Source organism: Acinonyx jubatus, chromosome C1, assembly GCF_027475565.1.
Source record: "Acinonyx jubatus isolate Ajub_Pintada_27869175 chromosome C1, VMU_Ajub_asm_v1.0, whole genome shotgun sequence".
In the NCBI taxonomy this organism is placed as follows: Eukaryota; Metazoa; Chordata; class Mammalia; order Carnivora; family Felidae; genus Acinonyx; species Acinonyx jubatus.
In genome coordinates, this window is record NC_069381.1 from 217968649 (window position 1) to 217984039 (window position 15391).

Below are 15391 nucleotides of genomic sequence, written 5' to 3' on the forward strand. Positions count from 1 at the left end.
TGGGCTCACGATGCCACAGAAAGATCCTCGGGGTGGGGCTCTGGTAGCCGGCAGGTGTGGGCAGCTCTCGTCCCCAGAGCGGCGCACGAGGAGCCCGTCCTGCCCCCGCCAGCTCATGGGCTGTGATGCTGCCCTTGGCCTCGTGGTCCCCAGAGTGAAAGACAAGGAACTCGATTTTAGGACGACGCACAGCGACTCCTCCTCCGACAAGAGGCTGTGGAGAGTGTCTCGCGCGTGGTGTTAGCCTTGGTTTGATTCTTAATGTTTACTTTATTTTTGAGAGAGAGACAGTGTGAGTGGGGGAGGAGCAGAGAGAGACGGAGACACAGACTCTGAAGCAGCTCCAGGCTCTGAGCTGTCAGCACAGAGCCTGATGTGGGGCTTGAACTCAAAAACGGCAATGCAAGATCATGACCTGAGCCGAAGTCGGCCGCTTAACCGGCTGAGCCACCCAGGCACCCCATCCTTGGTTTGATTTCTGAAAGCAGTGTCCTTCCAGGTGGGCTGAGCCCACTGGCCTCGTCCGGTCACCTCGGCACGAGTCACACAGCGCCCCCATCTGCCATCCACGGCAGCTGCCAGGGGATGAAGGCAGACAAAACTCCCCAGGTGAGGAAGTCCGGGAGCCTGCGCCACGGCCTCTAGGGGACACCCAGAGTAGCTTGAGCTGGAACAGTCGAAGCAGCAGCCGCCTTCTTCCCATGGGCCCTGAGAAGGCTTCTGCAAGGCTGCTTCTGGCTGGAGGCCCGGGCCCATGCTGGCCCACCTCCTTCCGTCTCCCAGAAGCCACCTGTGCTCCCCGGGGTGGGGCCCTCCCTCCACCCTGAGTGCCAGCGAGGGAGCGCCCTCTGAGCCCTCCTGCTGCCGCCCACTCCCCTGACCAGGACTGCCGCCTCCCCACCAGAGACCCTGTGACAGCACCGTGGGCTTTCTCCAGTTCCCTTGCCATGCGGGTGCCCCACCCAGCACCTGACAGTTGTCTTTAGGGAGAGACCGGAAACCACCGGAGAGAAGGGTGCTCTGGACCCTGTCTCCCCCACCCACCCCTCCTTGGTCAGGCCTGCCCCTGCCACCTGGCCAGATGTTTGAAGACCCACCGTATTTCCTGGAGAAAGTTGGAATCTGTCAGACCATTTCTGTCTCCACTCCAGCCCTTCTCTTCCCGAATTCCTGTCCACCTCCAACCCCACCACGGCCCGGCGCTGAGCAGGTGGCTCCCCAAGGCTTGAGTTCTAGCCTGGGGTGCAGCTGTCTGCAGCTGAGAGGTCCTCTCAGCCGACATCGTGGCCTGGGTGTTCCGGACACAGCCTCCACCCACCACCCACTCCGCCTGCCCGACAGTCCCCACCTCTCACTAGGTGTCAGTCACCCTGGCCTGCCCCACGGCAACGGGAGGCACATGGGATGCTGGTTTGGGAGCTTCTTAAGTCTACTATTACTTATTTTGAGAGAAAGTGTGCATGTGCAAGCAAGTTGGGGAGGGGCGGAGAGGGAGAGAGAGAGAGAGAGAGAGAGAGAGAGAGAGAGAATCCCAAGCAGGCTCCATGCTGTCAGCACAGAGCCCAACACAGGGCTCGATCCCACCAACTGTGCGATGATGGCCAAAACCAAGAGTTGGATGCTCAACGGACTGACCACCCAGGGGCCCCCAGTTGGGGGGGGCAGCGACTGTTTTCATCACAGGGCATGAGGCCTCGATTCTGTCAAAGAGCACAAAGGCAGCTAACAATGGTGAGGCCAGGCCACCACTGGGGGGCGCGGGGGGACACCCGGCACTCCACAGTCTATCCCCGTTCCGGACAGCTCTTGTTACCCAATGGTGACCTCAAGGGTGCGGTGCGGTCTGAGTGGACAGAACCAGCACCTTCTAATGGACAGAGGCCTGAGGCTGACACCGTGCTGTCCCCAGGCCCCTCAGCAACCAAAGGACACAGAACCCATCATTTCCTCCGTCCCCTTTGAGATGCCCCCTGAGGACCAGGACGCAGGGCCGGGCTGCCTTGGGCACATCCGGGCCTGCGCCCCCGGCTCGGTGACCACAGACGAGAACCCAGACAAGCACGACCCTGCCCAGCACAGGCAAGTGTGGCCCTGGGTGCTGCCGCTGCGCAGGACCCTTGAGGCCACCGCCAGGTGCTGCCCAGGCTCCTCTCGTCACCTCTTACAACGTAGTGGTCACCCAGATACCACACCTCGGCCGCAGTCCCTCTGGATGGGGGCCCCCGCTGCACTGCCCCCAGCCCCGATTCTCTTCGTGCCCTCAGACCACGCACAGCAGCTTACGACGGGCCGGCACGCAGGTGCTCACGGCCCAGCGGTGGCTGCCGGCAACGCCGGGCAGGAATCCCGAAGGCCCAGCCGGGGCTGGCCCGCTACGACCGCCTCTCCCTCACGCCCACGGCTGCTAAAGAGACGACTGCCCCGCAGGACGTTCCCCAAATCATTTTTATTAGTTCCTAGAAAAGATTCAGGAGAGTTTCAGCTGACTGCCGTTTCAATGAAACCGCGCAGATGCGGTCCCTCCGGAAGAGAAAACAGTAATTTACTGGGATCTCGGGGTAAAAGCGGGCGGAGGAAGACTGCGCGCACGGGGTCTCTGCGCCCCGCCACCTCACGACGGGCTGGCCTGCGGCTGCCGGCGCTGGTCCACGCATGCGCACGGCGTCGGGTCGCCCACCTCCCCGGCAGCTCCGCCCCGAGGGGCCACCGACGAGGGGCGCTGCGCGTCTACTTCCACAGCTCCCCCAACGGCCTCTGCGTGACGGCCCGGATGGTGTCCACGGAGAGGGCGTGGATCTCCTTGTGGACATCTTCGATGCTTTTGGAGGCGTCGACCATCTGTTCCCACAGGGGAGGCAGGGAGAGAGAGGACGGTTAATGCTTCTCGCCGTTCTCGCTGCGCGCGGGGACTCTAGGCGGGGCTGGGCTCCGGAGGGGCACCCCACGCCGCCGGGGTCCTTCACCCTCCCCTCTGACCTCTGGTCGTGGCTTTGCTCGTGTCCTGAGGACCAAGGCGTCCCGCACTCCTCCCGTGGCCCCGACACAGGAGAAACACCCAGTCCTGCTCCCCATCAGCCCCCTCCCCTCGCCTCCCCACCCCGACCAGTCCAGCTCAGAGCACGCGCAGGGATTGCAGGGCCCGCCCGGCCGCAGCCCTGCCCGGTCGCTGAGCGGAACTCGGGCAAGTTCTGCAAGAAGTCAGGCCTGGGGAGACGGTTTTGTCCTGACACAGCCGGGCTCCTGGGAGCACAGACCCACTCGGCTGTGGAACGATTTCGTGAGGTCTGGTTGCAGGAGTCGGAATGACCTCCTACACAGCCCGAGAGCCCACACCGGTGACACCCTCCTGAAGGCCTTCCAGACTGCATTCTGCACCCTGCATGCCAGGTGTGAACTGGCATACGGGCATGTCTCACACACGTATGAGCTCGCACACGGGTGTACCCCCCCATACATGTAAACACACACAGGCGTACCACACATGTATAAACACACACGGGAAAACCACACACGTGTACCACACACACACACATACACACACTGTATAAACTCACACGTGGCACATCACACAGAAACTTCTACATCTCTAGTCCTCTGAGGGCCTGGGAACAGACAGCACAGCATCAACAAGCGCCCTGGGTCCCTGGACACGGATCTAGAAATACCTTTCGCCACAAAAAGCAACCAGGGACACCTGGGGAGGCAACCGATTCTAGAGCTGGGCTGGAAAAATATAGGACAAATCCAGAAAATGTTCACGTGCTGGGGAGCAGAAGTGTAACAGGAGCCGTGGGGAGGGGGGTCCCGTGGGCCAGACCTCGGTGGAACAGACTGCTGGTGGTAAAGCAGGAAAACATGGGTCTGTTCAGATATAGACGTAAAGGTGAACTGAAAACGTGATGAGCGATGAGACTCTTTGGTGGTTTTGAAGAATCTCATCACAAAACACGCATTAGTTACAGACGGAGAGTCCCCTCGCAGTGGGGCCCGGCAAGCACCCTGGAGGTGAACGTCACCGGTACGCACACAGTGGGACATTGCTCAGCCGAAGGGCGGAAGGAGCTCCCGCCGTATGCAAGGACACAGGTGAGCCCAGGGGGTGGCAGGCTAAGTGAAGTAAGCCAGAGACAGACACCGTATGATTTCACGTGTACGTGGAATCTAAACAAACAAAAAGCAGGAAGAGACGCATAAATGCAAAGATCGCATAAATGCAAAGTCAGCTGAGCGTCTGACTTCGGCCCAAGTCACGATCTTATAGCTTGTGAGTTCGAGCCCCGCGTCGGGCTCTGTGCTGACAGCTCAGAGCCTAGAGCCTGCTTCGGATTCTGTGTCTCCCTCTCTCTCCCTCTCAAAAATAATCATTAAAAAACAAAAATTAAAACAAAACCCAGAATAAAAAAAAAAAAACAAGGCGAAGCCAGGTGTGACTTGTGGGTGGCATGATGCCAACAGAGGAGCCCTGACCACACGGGACTGCACTCTGGGAGCTGCCATCTAGTAAACTCTCCCCGACTCACCCACCAGGCACCAAATTCCCTAGTTGTGCACAACCCACAAAGGACCGGGGTCTGCTGTGCACAGAAGCCCTGGAGGAGCCCCAGGCCCGCCAGGTGTCTCGGCTCAGCAGCAGGACTGAGGTGCTTTCTGGCGGCGACACCGGGAGACACCCTCACCTTCCAGTTCAGAGTCTTATCCGCCATCAGCTGATGGAAGCGACGCAGCGCCCGCTCCTGGAAGTTCCCATTCTCATAGCGTTCACGGCCAAACTCTCCCCGGGTGGCGGCCTCTGCCAGCCGTAACTGAAGGAACACCACGAGGTCCGGCTTCGGGAGGCCCACGTCCGGCTGCTTGCACCAGTCCAGGGAAAAATTCTGGCAACAGAGAACCCAACAGTTAGAGAAAGAAGCCATGACGGGGTCGAATTTTTGGTTTCAAAATTCCTAACAAAGGGGGAAAAACAAGCTAATGTGTGTCTGAGACAGCAAAGGGATCTCACTTCAAGTACGGCCCTGAAAGGGATTCTGATTCAATCTATGTGTGAAAACACAAGACCAATCAAGCAGTTCCCGAAAGAACTGGCGACTGAGCACGTGACTGAATGATGGCATCAGGAAAGGGCTCCTCTTTGCTAAGGTGACATTATGTTAGTGAGAAGTTATTTTGGGATGTGAACTGAAATGTTCACCAAGGAGCTAGTGACGTGCCCGGTGGGTCAGCTCAGAGACCAGAAGGTTCTGAGGCAGGCGATGGTGCTGCTGGTTATCGTCTTCTCTGCTGGTGCTTATGTGAACATTTCTAAATAAAAAGCAGAACAAATGGGCAGCATGGTCACTGCCGTTCTCCCCGTAGAACGACAAGTACATGGCACTGGGGGGGGGGTGGGGAGGAAAATTAATAGAAAACACCCAGACACCCACCATGGAATGGAGGCGCTAATATGCTATCCGAGCAACACAGAGTTGTGACAACAATCTGGGTGCTCTTCCTCCCGATAAAGAGCCACCTAACCCAGCAAAGAGAGGGACCCTAGCAGTCCTAGAAAGCATTTTATGAACACACGGAGTCTGTACCTGCCACGATCACACTGGGGGCCAGGAGACACTCACCTCCTTGGCACTGGTGAAGGCGACACCAGAAAATGCGTATCTGTCAACAACGAGGGTGATGCCTTGGCTCAACTTCTTCTTAATTAATGGCCTAAAAAACAGAGTGCTTCTGAACCACGGTCCTGGCTTCACAGGTCCAGAGAATGTAACTCACCAGTTCAGAAACCCATGCAATGAAGGGATTACTGGGCAGTGATTTGTAACTTTATTCTTGTTCAGAAAAGATCTGGATCTTCGCTTTAAAAAAAATCTTTTATGTTTATTTATTTACTTAAAAAAATTTTTTTTTAACGTTTATTTATTTTTGAGACAGAGAGAGACAGAGCATGAACAGGGGAGGGGCGGAGAGAGAGGGAGACACAGAATCTGAAACAGGCTCCAGGCTCCGAGCTGTCAGCACAGAGCCCAACGCAGGGCTCGAACTCACGGACCGTGAGATCATGACCTGAGCCGAAGTCAGACGCTTAACCGACTGAGCCACCCAGGTGCCCCATGTTTATTTATTTTTGATAGAACACAGAGGGGGGAGAAGAAGAGAGAGAGGGAGACACAGAACCCGAAGCAGGCTCCAGGCTCTGAGCTGTCAGCACAGAGCCTGACACGGGGCTTGAACCCATAGACCATGAGATCACGACCTGAGCTGAAGTTGGTCGCCCAACCGACTGAGCCACCCAGGCACTCCTGGATCTTCTCTTTAGAAGATGCCATAGGAGCGTTCCTGGCAAAGCCCAACGTAGAAAAGACAAGTCCGCTAAAGCACCACAGACACAAGTGACAAAGACAGATGAGCAAAGGGAGGCTTGGGGCTGTCTGGGTGGGGGTGCAGAGGGGCCAGGCTGCCCTGCTGAAAAGAAGAACCCAGGAGGGCAAAGGAGCAGATGAGGCCAGGAGGAGATGCGATGATGCTTGTGGCCTCGAGCCTGAAGGATGAGGACGAGGATGGACAGGTGGCCAAGGGTGTCCTTGACCGGATGATGGCTAGTCAGCCCCCAGCCCTGAGATCTCAGGTAGACAGGCACAGAAGGGAGTAGAAAATGGCTAAATTGCTATGGGAAGTAAAAGAAATCCCTAATTTCCAGGAATGAATTCCTGCATGGAGTGGGAAGGTGCCCCTGGAGGACTGGTGGGTTTTGGCAGAGATGGGGAAGGAAGTGCAGGGTGCTGCCCCCATTCTGTGAGGGCAGTGCCACCCAGTCTGTGCCCCCGGACTGTACAGAAGCCAGAAGACAAGTATCTCTGGGAATCAGCAATTGAGTCCATTAAGAAGCAGAGCAAAAAGATGGACAATTAAAGGGCTGGAGGAAATCAGCAGTTTCTTCACAGAAGTGCTTCAGAACAGCTCAGGTTAACCGGGCACTCATTCCCAGGCCTGCCGCCCAGCTGTACTTGATCCTCACCTGGATCTACAAGAGGGGCCACCACAGCCACGATGCTGATGAGGCAGCTGTGGCTGAGAGGGGCTGCGCAGGACCAAGGTCACACAACTGGTGGGCAATGGTGCCAGATGTGAACCCGGCATCTGACCGGTCACCCAAGGACTTTCACATCTGACTGAGCAAATGGTAGTGGCTGGAATGACCTGAAGGAGGAGTGGTGCCACACGCAGACCTGTGTGCCAGGGACAAGATCACTCACTAGGAAGTGGAGTCAGCATTATTTTTCATTTCTAAGTGGACTTATTTTTCTACAAAGCCACAAAAAGCAAAGTCAGACCAATTATGTCCATGAATTCCAGATGTATTAAAGTTTATAAAAATGATCTCACTTTCTTCTAATACTTGGAGTGGGAAGAGCTTTCCAAATAAGACACAGGTGATCCAGAAGAAAGCAGCGTAGGCTTGCTCATAAGGGGGGACAGCGCAAAGCCATCAGCAGGCATCTAGCTGCATCTACTGTGGAGTAGCCTTTCTGAAAAGCTCCCCAGAGCGACAGGGAAGTCAGAGCTCTGCAGGCCAGAATTAGGAAGCAAGTTAGGAGGCGGTTTGTATGGGAGGATCCCATTTATTTATGTTAGAAAACAAAACAAGCCCAACAACACAGGTGTATGTAAATGGAAACAAAAGCACCTAAAAGCATACCCCACAGGCACTGTGTAAAAGTTACATGTTGAGGGAAGAGGCTGAGTAAGAGGAGGCAGAACAAAAGGGGCGGGAGAAGGTAAACTGTGAACTTCAGTTACTAATGTGTCAACATCAGTTCACCCACTGTAACAAGTTAACTCGCTGATCTAACCAATAACATGAGAAATGGAGGAGGGGGTAGGGACGGGGGTATGGAGGAACTGACCTTTTCACCAGCTCTTCTGTATACCTAAACCTACCCTAAATAATGTCTATTAATAACAGAAAGGTGGCAGGGCAGGAGGAAGGAAAAGCACTAATCAGTGCTCTTTGGGAACTATGGAGCTCTAAGACCTCGGGTCACGGGGGACGAGCCTGACACTTTTAAAAGTGTCATTACTGGCGTTCCTGCCAACACCCTTCAGAATCAAGAGCTGCCGTTCACCCAGGCTCAAGAAGGAAGAACCACACCAGGAAGGGGCGGCACAAAGGTTGTTTTTACACTTGCTCCCAGCGGTTCGCGGAGAAAAGCAGGTGCACCGAGTGATCTTCCACCTCGCTCTTCTTTTCCAAGTAGGAACTCAGAAGTTTGCCAATTTCAGTTGATCTTTCTAAAAAAAGAGAAGAGGGGGTGACACAAAAGTGAGGGCAGACTCTCCACCTGAAGTAGAATATAGCTGGGGCTGAGCTTCCGGTCCCACACTCAAGTCGAACTTTGTTTTATGGTACCACGTGTGTACACAGGTTCACACCTCCCCCTGAAGCCAAAGGAGCTTCCCTGAGAAAGGGCAGCAGCGTGCACACCCGATGGGACGAAAAATGCTTTAAGAAAAGGAAATGAGGGCACAAAGTAGTTATCTCGAAAGAAGTATTCATAAGATTTGCAGACTGATTAGAACGGTATTCAAAAAAGCATTTTACCCTCATTTCCCTACCCATTTCGTAGGCCTTAAGGTGTTTTTGGATAACGTAAGCACTGACGAAATTTTTGTAAGCACTTTGGAGATCAAAAGTTTTACTTTACAAACTAAAAATATCCCATACCGCCCCCCCCGAGAGCAAACAGCTATCCAGAAAACCAAAAGCAGACACTGGGGTACGGACTACACATCAGCGCCAGGACACTGCTGGGGGTGACAGATCGGGTCGTCACCTCGCGACACCAGTCTCCTGAGTGTACGACCACGTCACGACCCCGCTTTAGAGAGGGCCGCCGGGTCGTACGCCCACTACAGACCCACGGAGCCGCACAAACACCAGACCGAGCGGGACCGCGCACCGTCCGCCCCGCCGGCGCCACACCCACCCGGGAAGCGGAGCAGCTCGGCACGGTGGCCCGAGGCGCACAGCGTGGCCACCAGCTTGCGGCTCTGCGTGCTCTTTCCCGCGCGATCCACGCCCTCCAGCACGATGAGGGCTCCGCGCCGGCCCGCCATCGCGGCGCCTTCCCGCCACCCGCCGCGGTCCCGGGCCGCCCCGCCTTTCAGAGCGCCCATTGGCGGGCGTCCGCGGCGCGTGCTGTGATTGGCTGAAAGGGGCGCGGTCGCAGTGCGCGCTGGGAAGAACCGGTAGCCGCGGCGCGTGGCGGGCCTGCTGAAATATCTGCGTCAGCGGAGCGCCGCCCGCGCGCGCTCTGGGATTGACTAAGGTGGGCCGTCTTCACTGCCGCACGCTGGGATTGGCTGCTGGCCCGGGGGTGGGCGAAGGCGCTCTGGTCGGACACTGCCCCTTCCGATGGAGTCCCAGTCTCCGGGCCCGGGCTGCGGCCGCTGTGGCCCGGGGCTGCGGGCCGTGCCGCGGACGGACTGAGCTGTCCCGTGGCGGCCGTGTAGTTCCGCGACAGTCGCGGGGAAGCGGTGGCGTTGTCGCTGTTCCTGAGGCCCGGGGTGCGCTTCAGAAGACACAGGCGGGCTCTCGGGAGAGGGACGGGGGCAGCTGTTCCGCCGCCTTGTGCCCGACTCCTGCCGTGGGGCGACGGCAAGGGGGGGCGGGTAGCTTCAGGGTGGAGAGGAGCGCCTGGCGTCCGGAAAGCGCCCTCTCCTGTGTGCTGTTGTCATGTTAGGGACACCCGGGCCGTTTGGGGTGCTTCAGGTGAGCCTGTGCTCCTGGGGAGTCCGCCGGCCTCGCCTGGTGAGGGCGCTGTACCACCGTCGGGATCCCGCCCTCGCCACCTGCTCGCTTCCCGGGGGCCCTGCCCAGGTGCCGTCACATGGGGAGCAGGACACAGAAGCTCGGGTGGTAATCGGCTGGGGGCCACGTTTCCCGGAATAGCCTCCATAACTGGATTAGAGATTGAGGATCGGAGGCAGTTGCAGGTAGAATTTTCTAGCGAGCCTCCTGGAGCACAGGCTTCCCTGCTGCAGCCCAGGAGACTGCCGAGGCTTCCGCACCACCCACGTCCTCGGTCGCGATCTCCCTGACTTTTCCCCCCAGGTCTTCGGGTTTGTACAAGACCCTGATGCCGCTCTTACCCAAGACACCTGGAATAACTTTGTGTTTCCCCAACTGACCTTTGCCTGATTTGGTTTTCTGTTCTGGAAAAGGTGATAGATTATATCATCATTCCAAATCGTTTGCCTCATTCCTCGATGTCGATCTTCAGCGTATGACTTCCAACGCTGCTGTAATCAGAGATGACACGCACACTCTGAGGCAGAAGCTTTAAAAGCTGGTGTGTGGTTCATCCATCCCCTCTTTGCCCCCAGTGCCAAAAGAGTTTTTGCATGGTTATGACTCTTTGTTCGTGCTGATCCCAGAGAGAAGGCCTGCAGCCCCTGCAGCTGATGGCACGGCAGGAGTTAAGCCAGCGGGATTCCCTGTCCTTGATCCTGGGATCCCTTGTTACTGCAGCATGGCCTAGGAGGAGCTCACTGATACAAAGGCTGGTGCTTAATGTTCAGGGTGGGGAAGTAACATCCATTTGTTTGGTGTCTCCTGTTCTAAAATGTCCATCTCCTTGCTTTCGAAAGTGTGAAAAGGATTAGAGTGGGGACGAGAACCTTCGCGGGGTCGGCAGGGCCCAGGGTAGCCTTGTGCTACGTCTGCAGGATGAGCTCACCAGGCTGCCGGGGAGGAACGTGAATGCAGGGACTTCCTGGCTGCCGGTGGAAATGGAGGAGCCTGGCTGTTGAGGGTCTTGGGTGCCGGATGCTGGTGGGGGTGCCCTTTTGACTGCAGAAACGGCTAACCTGGCACAAGCACGGTGATGTTGTTAAGATACAGCAAACAGTTTTGCTTCCATCGCTAAGGACATGTCACGCCTCTCAAATATCAGGATGACTCTAACTGCCCGTGTCAGAATCCCAGCCTCACTGTGGCTTAAATCACCAGGATGTTCCATTATCTCATATAACTCGAAGTTCAGAGTTAGGCAGCTGAGAACTGCTTCCTTTGCTAGGTGATGTTGAAGGTCAGGTCCACATTTTAGTTCTACTTTTCCCTCTTGGTCACAGGGTGACTTCCGCCTCTTCTTGCATCCAGTGCTGATCTCATAGCCCTGCGGTGGGCAGAGGGGCACCATTGGCTCTGGACATCGGTCTCCTTTCTGCTCTGCCACGGTGGGGGAGTCAGGTCTCGGGCCTGATTTTCAGCATGGTCTGTCCTGAAGCAGTGAGTCCTCTTCCCCAGACCATGGAGGCCTTGTAGGTGGGCACAGGACATCCACTTCATGGACGACGTTATGCACTTCCAGGTCTAAGTGTGCTTGGAGACAGAGGTGAGATAAAATGGGTTGTAAGTTGAGAGTTGGTGACACTGGCTGATGGGCACACAGAGCTTCTTAGGTCCTCTCTACTCTTAATGTGTTTGCGATTGTCCATTAAAAAACAAAAAGACTTGGGGTGCCTGGCTGGCTCACAGTTGGTGGAGTGTGCGACTTGATCTCGGGGTTGTGAGTTCGAGCCCTACATTGGGTGTAGAGGTTACTTAAAAATAAAATCTTAAAAAAAAAAATCACTAAAACCCTTTTACTGTTGCCTTCTCAGGTGTGTTGTACCTTTCACCTCGCAGGATTGTGTCAGACACTGGTGCTGTGGAGCAAAGACCCTCTCACTGTGTTAGCTTGGCTACCATATCGAAACACCACAGACCGGGAGGCTCAGATGGCACCAGTCTTTCTACCAGAGGTGTGGAGAGAGATCTCTGGCGTCTCTTCCTCCTCTTAATTACTTTTCCAAATACAGTCACACTGTGGGCTAGGAGTCATCCTATGAGTTTGGGGGGATATTCAGTCCATAGCACTCACCTACTTCCAGAAGGCTGCTGGGCACATCAGTGCCTTACCAGACTCTTTTTCCCAGCCCCACTTGCAGTTAGGTGTGGCCAGGTAACTGCCAATTAAACGTGAGTGGGGGGGGGCACCTGGGTGGCTCAGTTGGTTAAGTGTCTGATTTTGGCCCAGGTCATGAGCTCACAGTTCGTGAGTGTTGTCAACAAGAGCCTGCTTCAGATCCTTGGTCCCTCTCTCTCTCTGCCTCCCCCCCAAATAAACATTTAAAAAATAAATAAATGTGAGTAGATACGGTGTGTGCTCCTTGAGACAGCAAACAGTGCTCTCCCTTTGCCCACTGCTCCCTCTTGTTGCAACCCAGCCTTGCCTCTGCTGACGATGACAAAGCTCCCTGGGGGAGACACCATGCTTGGAGGAATCTGGGCCCCTGAGTGACCCCAGGGAGCATGGTTGCCACATCCTGGACTCTACATTGGGACTGTTACATAAGAAATAAAATTCTGTCTTTTCCAAGCCACTGGATCTTGGTTGGGTTTCTTTATGTCAGAGTAGCTTACTCTTGCCCAAAATGCCCCCCAACTGTTTCTCGATTAGGGGACATTTTGATGGTCACAACTTGGGAAAGTGCATCTAGTGAGTAGAAGCCAGGGATGCTGTTAAGCATCCTACAGGGCACAGCACAGCCCCCCTCCCCACCCCCACCTCCACAGCAAAGAGTTTTCTGGCCCAAGGTGTCAACAGTGCTGAGATTGAGAAACCTGCTCTTAAGTACGTTGCAGTTACAGTAGACAGTAAGGGAGTCATCTCTGATAGTTTCTAAAACAGGGTCTCTGTAAGAGAATTCATCAGCTTTGTCACGTGAACGAAAGAAGACAAATGGTTATCTGGAAGGAGTTACTCTTTTTTTTAATTCTTAAGAGAGAGACGGAGCATGAGCAGGGGAGGGGCAGAGAGAGAGGGAGACACAGAATCTGAAGCAGGCTCCAGGCTGTGAGCTGTTCGCACAGACCCTGACGCCAGGCTCGAACTCATGAAACACGAGATCATGGCCAAAAAGTGTAGAAACATGCTTAGTGGAGTGTCAGTTGGTATTATTTTCCCTTGGGCAATTCATTTAGAAGTATCAACACTTAGAACATGCAATAGTTTTTGAGCTAGCAATTCCATTTCTAAGAATTTATCCTAAAGGGCTAATAGGACAGTGTGTAAATTAGAGCTGTCCACAACCATTGCTACTCCTCCCATTGAGAGGTGTGTTTAATTCCCCTCCCCTCAAATCGGAGTTGGCCCCAACAATTTGCTCGACCAATAAAATGTAGTGAGGTGTCTTGGGACTTCCAAGGGGCATTCGCAAGTATTGCAGCTTCTACGGAGGCCTGGAGATCTCGGGAAGCCCTGCATGGCCATGTGCAAAGTACTACCACGTGGGACAGCTATGCTGGAGAGGTCCTATGTAAGTGCCCTGGTCCATAATGCCAGTTGAATGCCACCTTCCAGCCACCCCAGTGATCTCTACAGTCTCCCATAGAAAAAAGAATCCCCTGCTTGAGCCCTGCTGCAATGTGTGACTCATAAAAATTATAAGTGATAATAAAATGGTTCCTTTAAGCCACTGTTTTCAGGTAGTTTATTATGCAGGAATAAATAACTGGAACACACAGATACATACAGCCAGCCATATGAATAAATGTTCAACAGGGCATTATTTATGGTAATGAAAAATTGAAAACAATCAAAATATTAAACACCTATTGTTAAAATGTGGTACACCAATGAAAATATATCTAGTCAACAAAATGAAGTAGAATTGAGTAAAACACGGCCAGATGTTTGCAAAGAGTATTAAGTTAGAGATGTAAATAGTAGAAAAATGGATAGTATGATTCACCAATAAGAAAACCAACAGCCCAATTTAAAAAATGGGCAAAATTTATGAACAGACACCTCACAAAGGAAGATATACAGATGGCACATATATGTGTGAACAAGTGCTCAAAATCATGTCATTAGGGAATTGCAAAAAAACAAAGAACTATTTCTACACACCTGTTAGAATGGCCCAAATCTGGAACACTTATGACACCAGGTGCTAGTGACGATACGGGGCAACAGGAACTCTCATTCACTGCTGATGGAAATGCAAAATGATACGACCACTTTGGAAGACAGTTTGGTAGTTTCTACAAACGTAGACAATCTTACACTTCTTTGTATTTAACAAAAGGAATTGAAAACATGTCCACACAAAAACCTGTATACAAGTGATTATACTATGGGAATGCAAACTGGTGTAGCCACTATGGAAACAGTATGGAGTCTCCTCAAAAAATTAAAAAATAGAACTATCCTATGACCCAGCAATTGCACTACTAGAATGAAATCTTGCCATTTGCAACTACATGGATGAAACTAGAGGGTATTATGGTAAGCGAAATTAGAGAAAGACAAATATCATATGACTTCACTCATATGAGGACTTTGAGAGACAAAAAAGATGAACATAAGGGAAGGGAAGCAAAAAAAATATATAAAAACAGGGATGGGGACAAAACAGGAGACTCTTAAATATGGAGAACAAACAGGGTTACTGGAGGGGTTGTGGGAGGGGGGATGGGCTAAATGGGTAAGGGGCATTAAGGAATCTACTTCTGAAACCATTGTTGCACCACGTGCTAACTTGGATGTAAATTTAAAAGAATGACTATACTAGCTTTATTCATAATTTCCAAAACTTGGAAGCAACCAAGATCTCTTTCAGTAGGTGAATGGGTAAACTATGGTACACCCAGACAATGAAATATTACTCAGCGTTAATAAGAAATGAGCTGTCAAATCACAAAAAAAACATGGAGGTGGGGCACATGTGTGGCTCGGTCAGTTAAGCATCTGAATTCAGCTCAGGTCACGATCTCACGTTTCCTGAGTTCGAGCCCCACGTCAGGCTCTGTGCTGACAGCTCGGAGCCTGGAGCCTGCTTACGATTCTGTGTCTCCCTCTTTCTCTGCCCGGCCCCCACTCGAGATCTGTTTCTGTCTCTGTCAAAAATAAACAAACATTAAAAAAAAAGCATGGAAGAAACTTAAATGCATGTTGCTAAGTGAAAGAAGCCAATCTGACAAGGCTACATACTGTGTGATTCCAACTATATGGCATTTTGGGAAAGGGAAAACTATGCAGTAAGATCAGTGTTTGCTAGGGGTTATGGGGAGTGGGGAGAGAGCTGGAAAGGTGGAGCACAGGATTTTTTAGGGCAGAGAAACAATTCTGTATATTATACACGTCATTATACATTTGTCAAAACCTATGGAATGTTCAATAGAGTGAACCCTAATGTTAACTATGGACTTTAATAGTAATGTATCAATATTATTTAATTTTTTAAAAGTTTATTTTTGAGAGAGAGAGAGAGAGAGAGAGAGAGAATCTGAAGTGAGCCCTGCACCGTCAGCACAGAGCCTGACTGGGGGCTTGAACTCAGGAACCATAAAATCATG

At 53.0% G+C, this 15391-nt stretch overlaps 1 protein-coding gene across 2 annotated transcripts; it reads right to left on the minus strand.

Moving 5' to 3' along the window:
• Positions 1-2427: 2427 nt before the first annotated feature.
• On the minus strand, positions 2428-9152 carry DTYMK (deoxythymidylate kinase). Of its 2 annotated transcripts, XM_027045437.2 has the most exons (5): positions 8976-9152; positions 8172-8280; positions 5610-5700; positions 4677-4874; positions 2428-2838 (listed from the first exon to the last, which is right to left on the minus strand). In XM_027045437.2, exons 1-5 carry the CDS (start codon positions 9103-9105, stop codon positions 2728-2730), a joined length of 639 nt encoding a protein of 212 aa, XP_026901238.1. In that variant the 5' UTR covers positions 9106-9152; the 3' UTR covers positions 2428-2727. The 2 variants fall into 2 exon arrangements, with proteins under 2 accessions (XP_026901238.1, XP_053072082.1); XM_053216107.1 differs by lacking the exons at positions 8172-8280; positions 8976-9152 and adding an exon at positions 7007-8121.
• Positions 9153-15391: the final 6239 nt, after the last annotated feature.

What these genes read in the sequence shown, in the direction of transcription:
- DTYMK (XM_027045437.2), bottom strand. Translation starts at nt 9,105, where the DNA reads ATGGCGGGCCGGCGCGGAGCCCTCATCGTGCTGGAGGGCGTGGATCGC. An exon ending in GCGAACCGCTGGGAGCAAGT is followed by an intron (nt 5,701 to 8,171) that starts GTAAAAACAACC and finishes TCTGTTTTTTAG; the next exon opens with GCCATTAATTAAGAAGAAGT. An exon ending in CCTTCACCAGTGCCAAGGAG is followed by an intron (nt 4,875 to 5,609) that starts GTGAGTGTCTCC and finishes CTCTGTTGCCAG; the next exon opens with AATTTTTCCCTGGACTGGTG.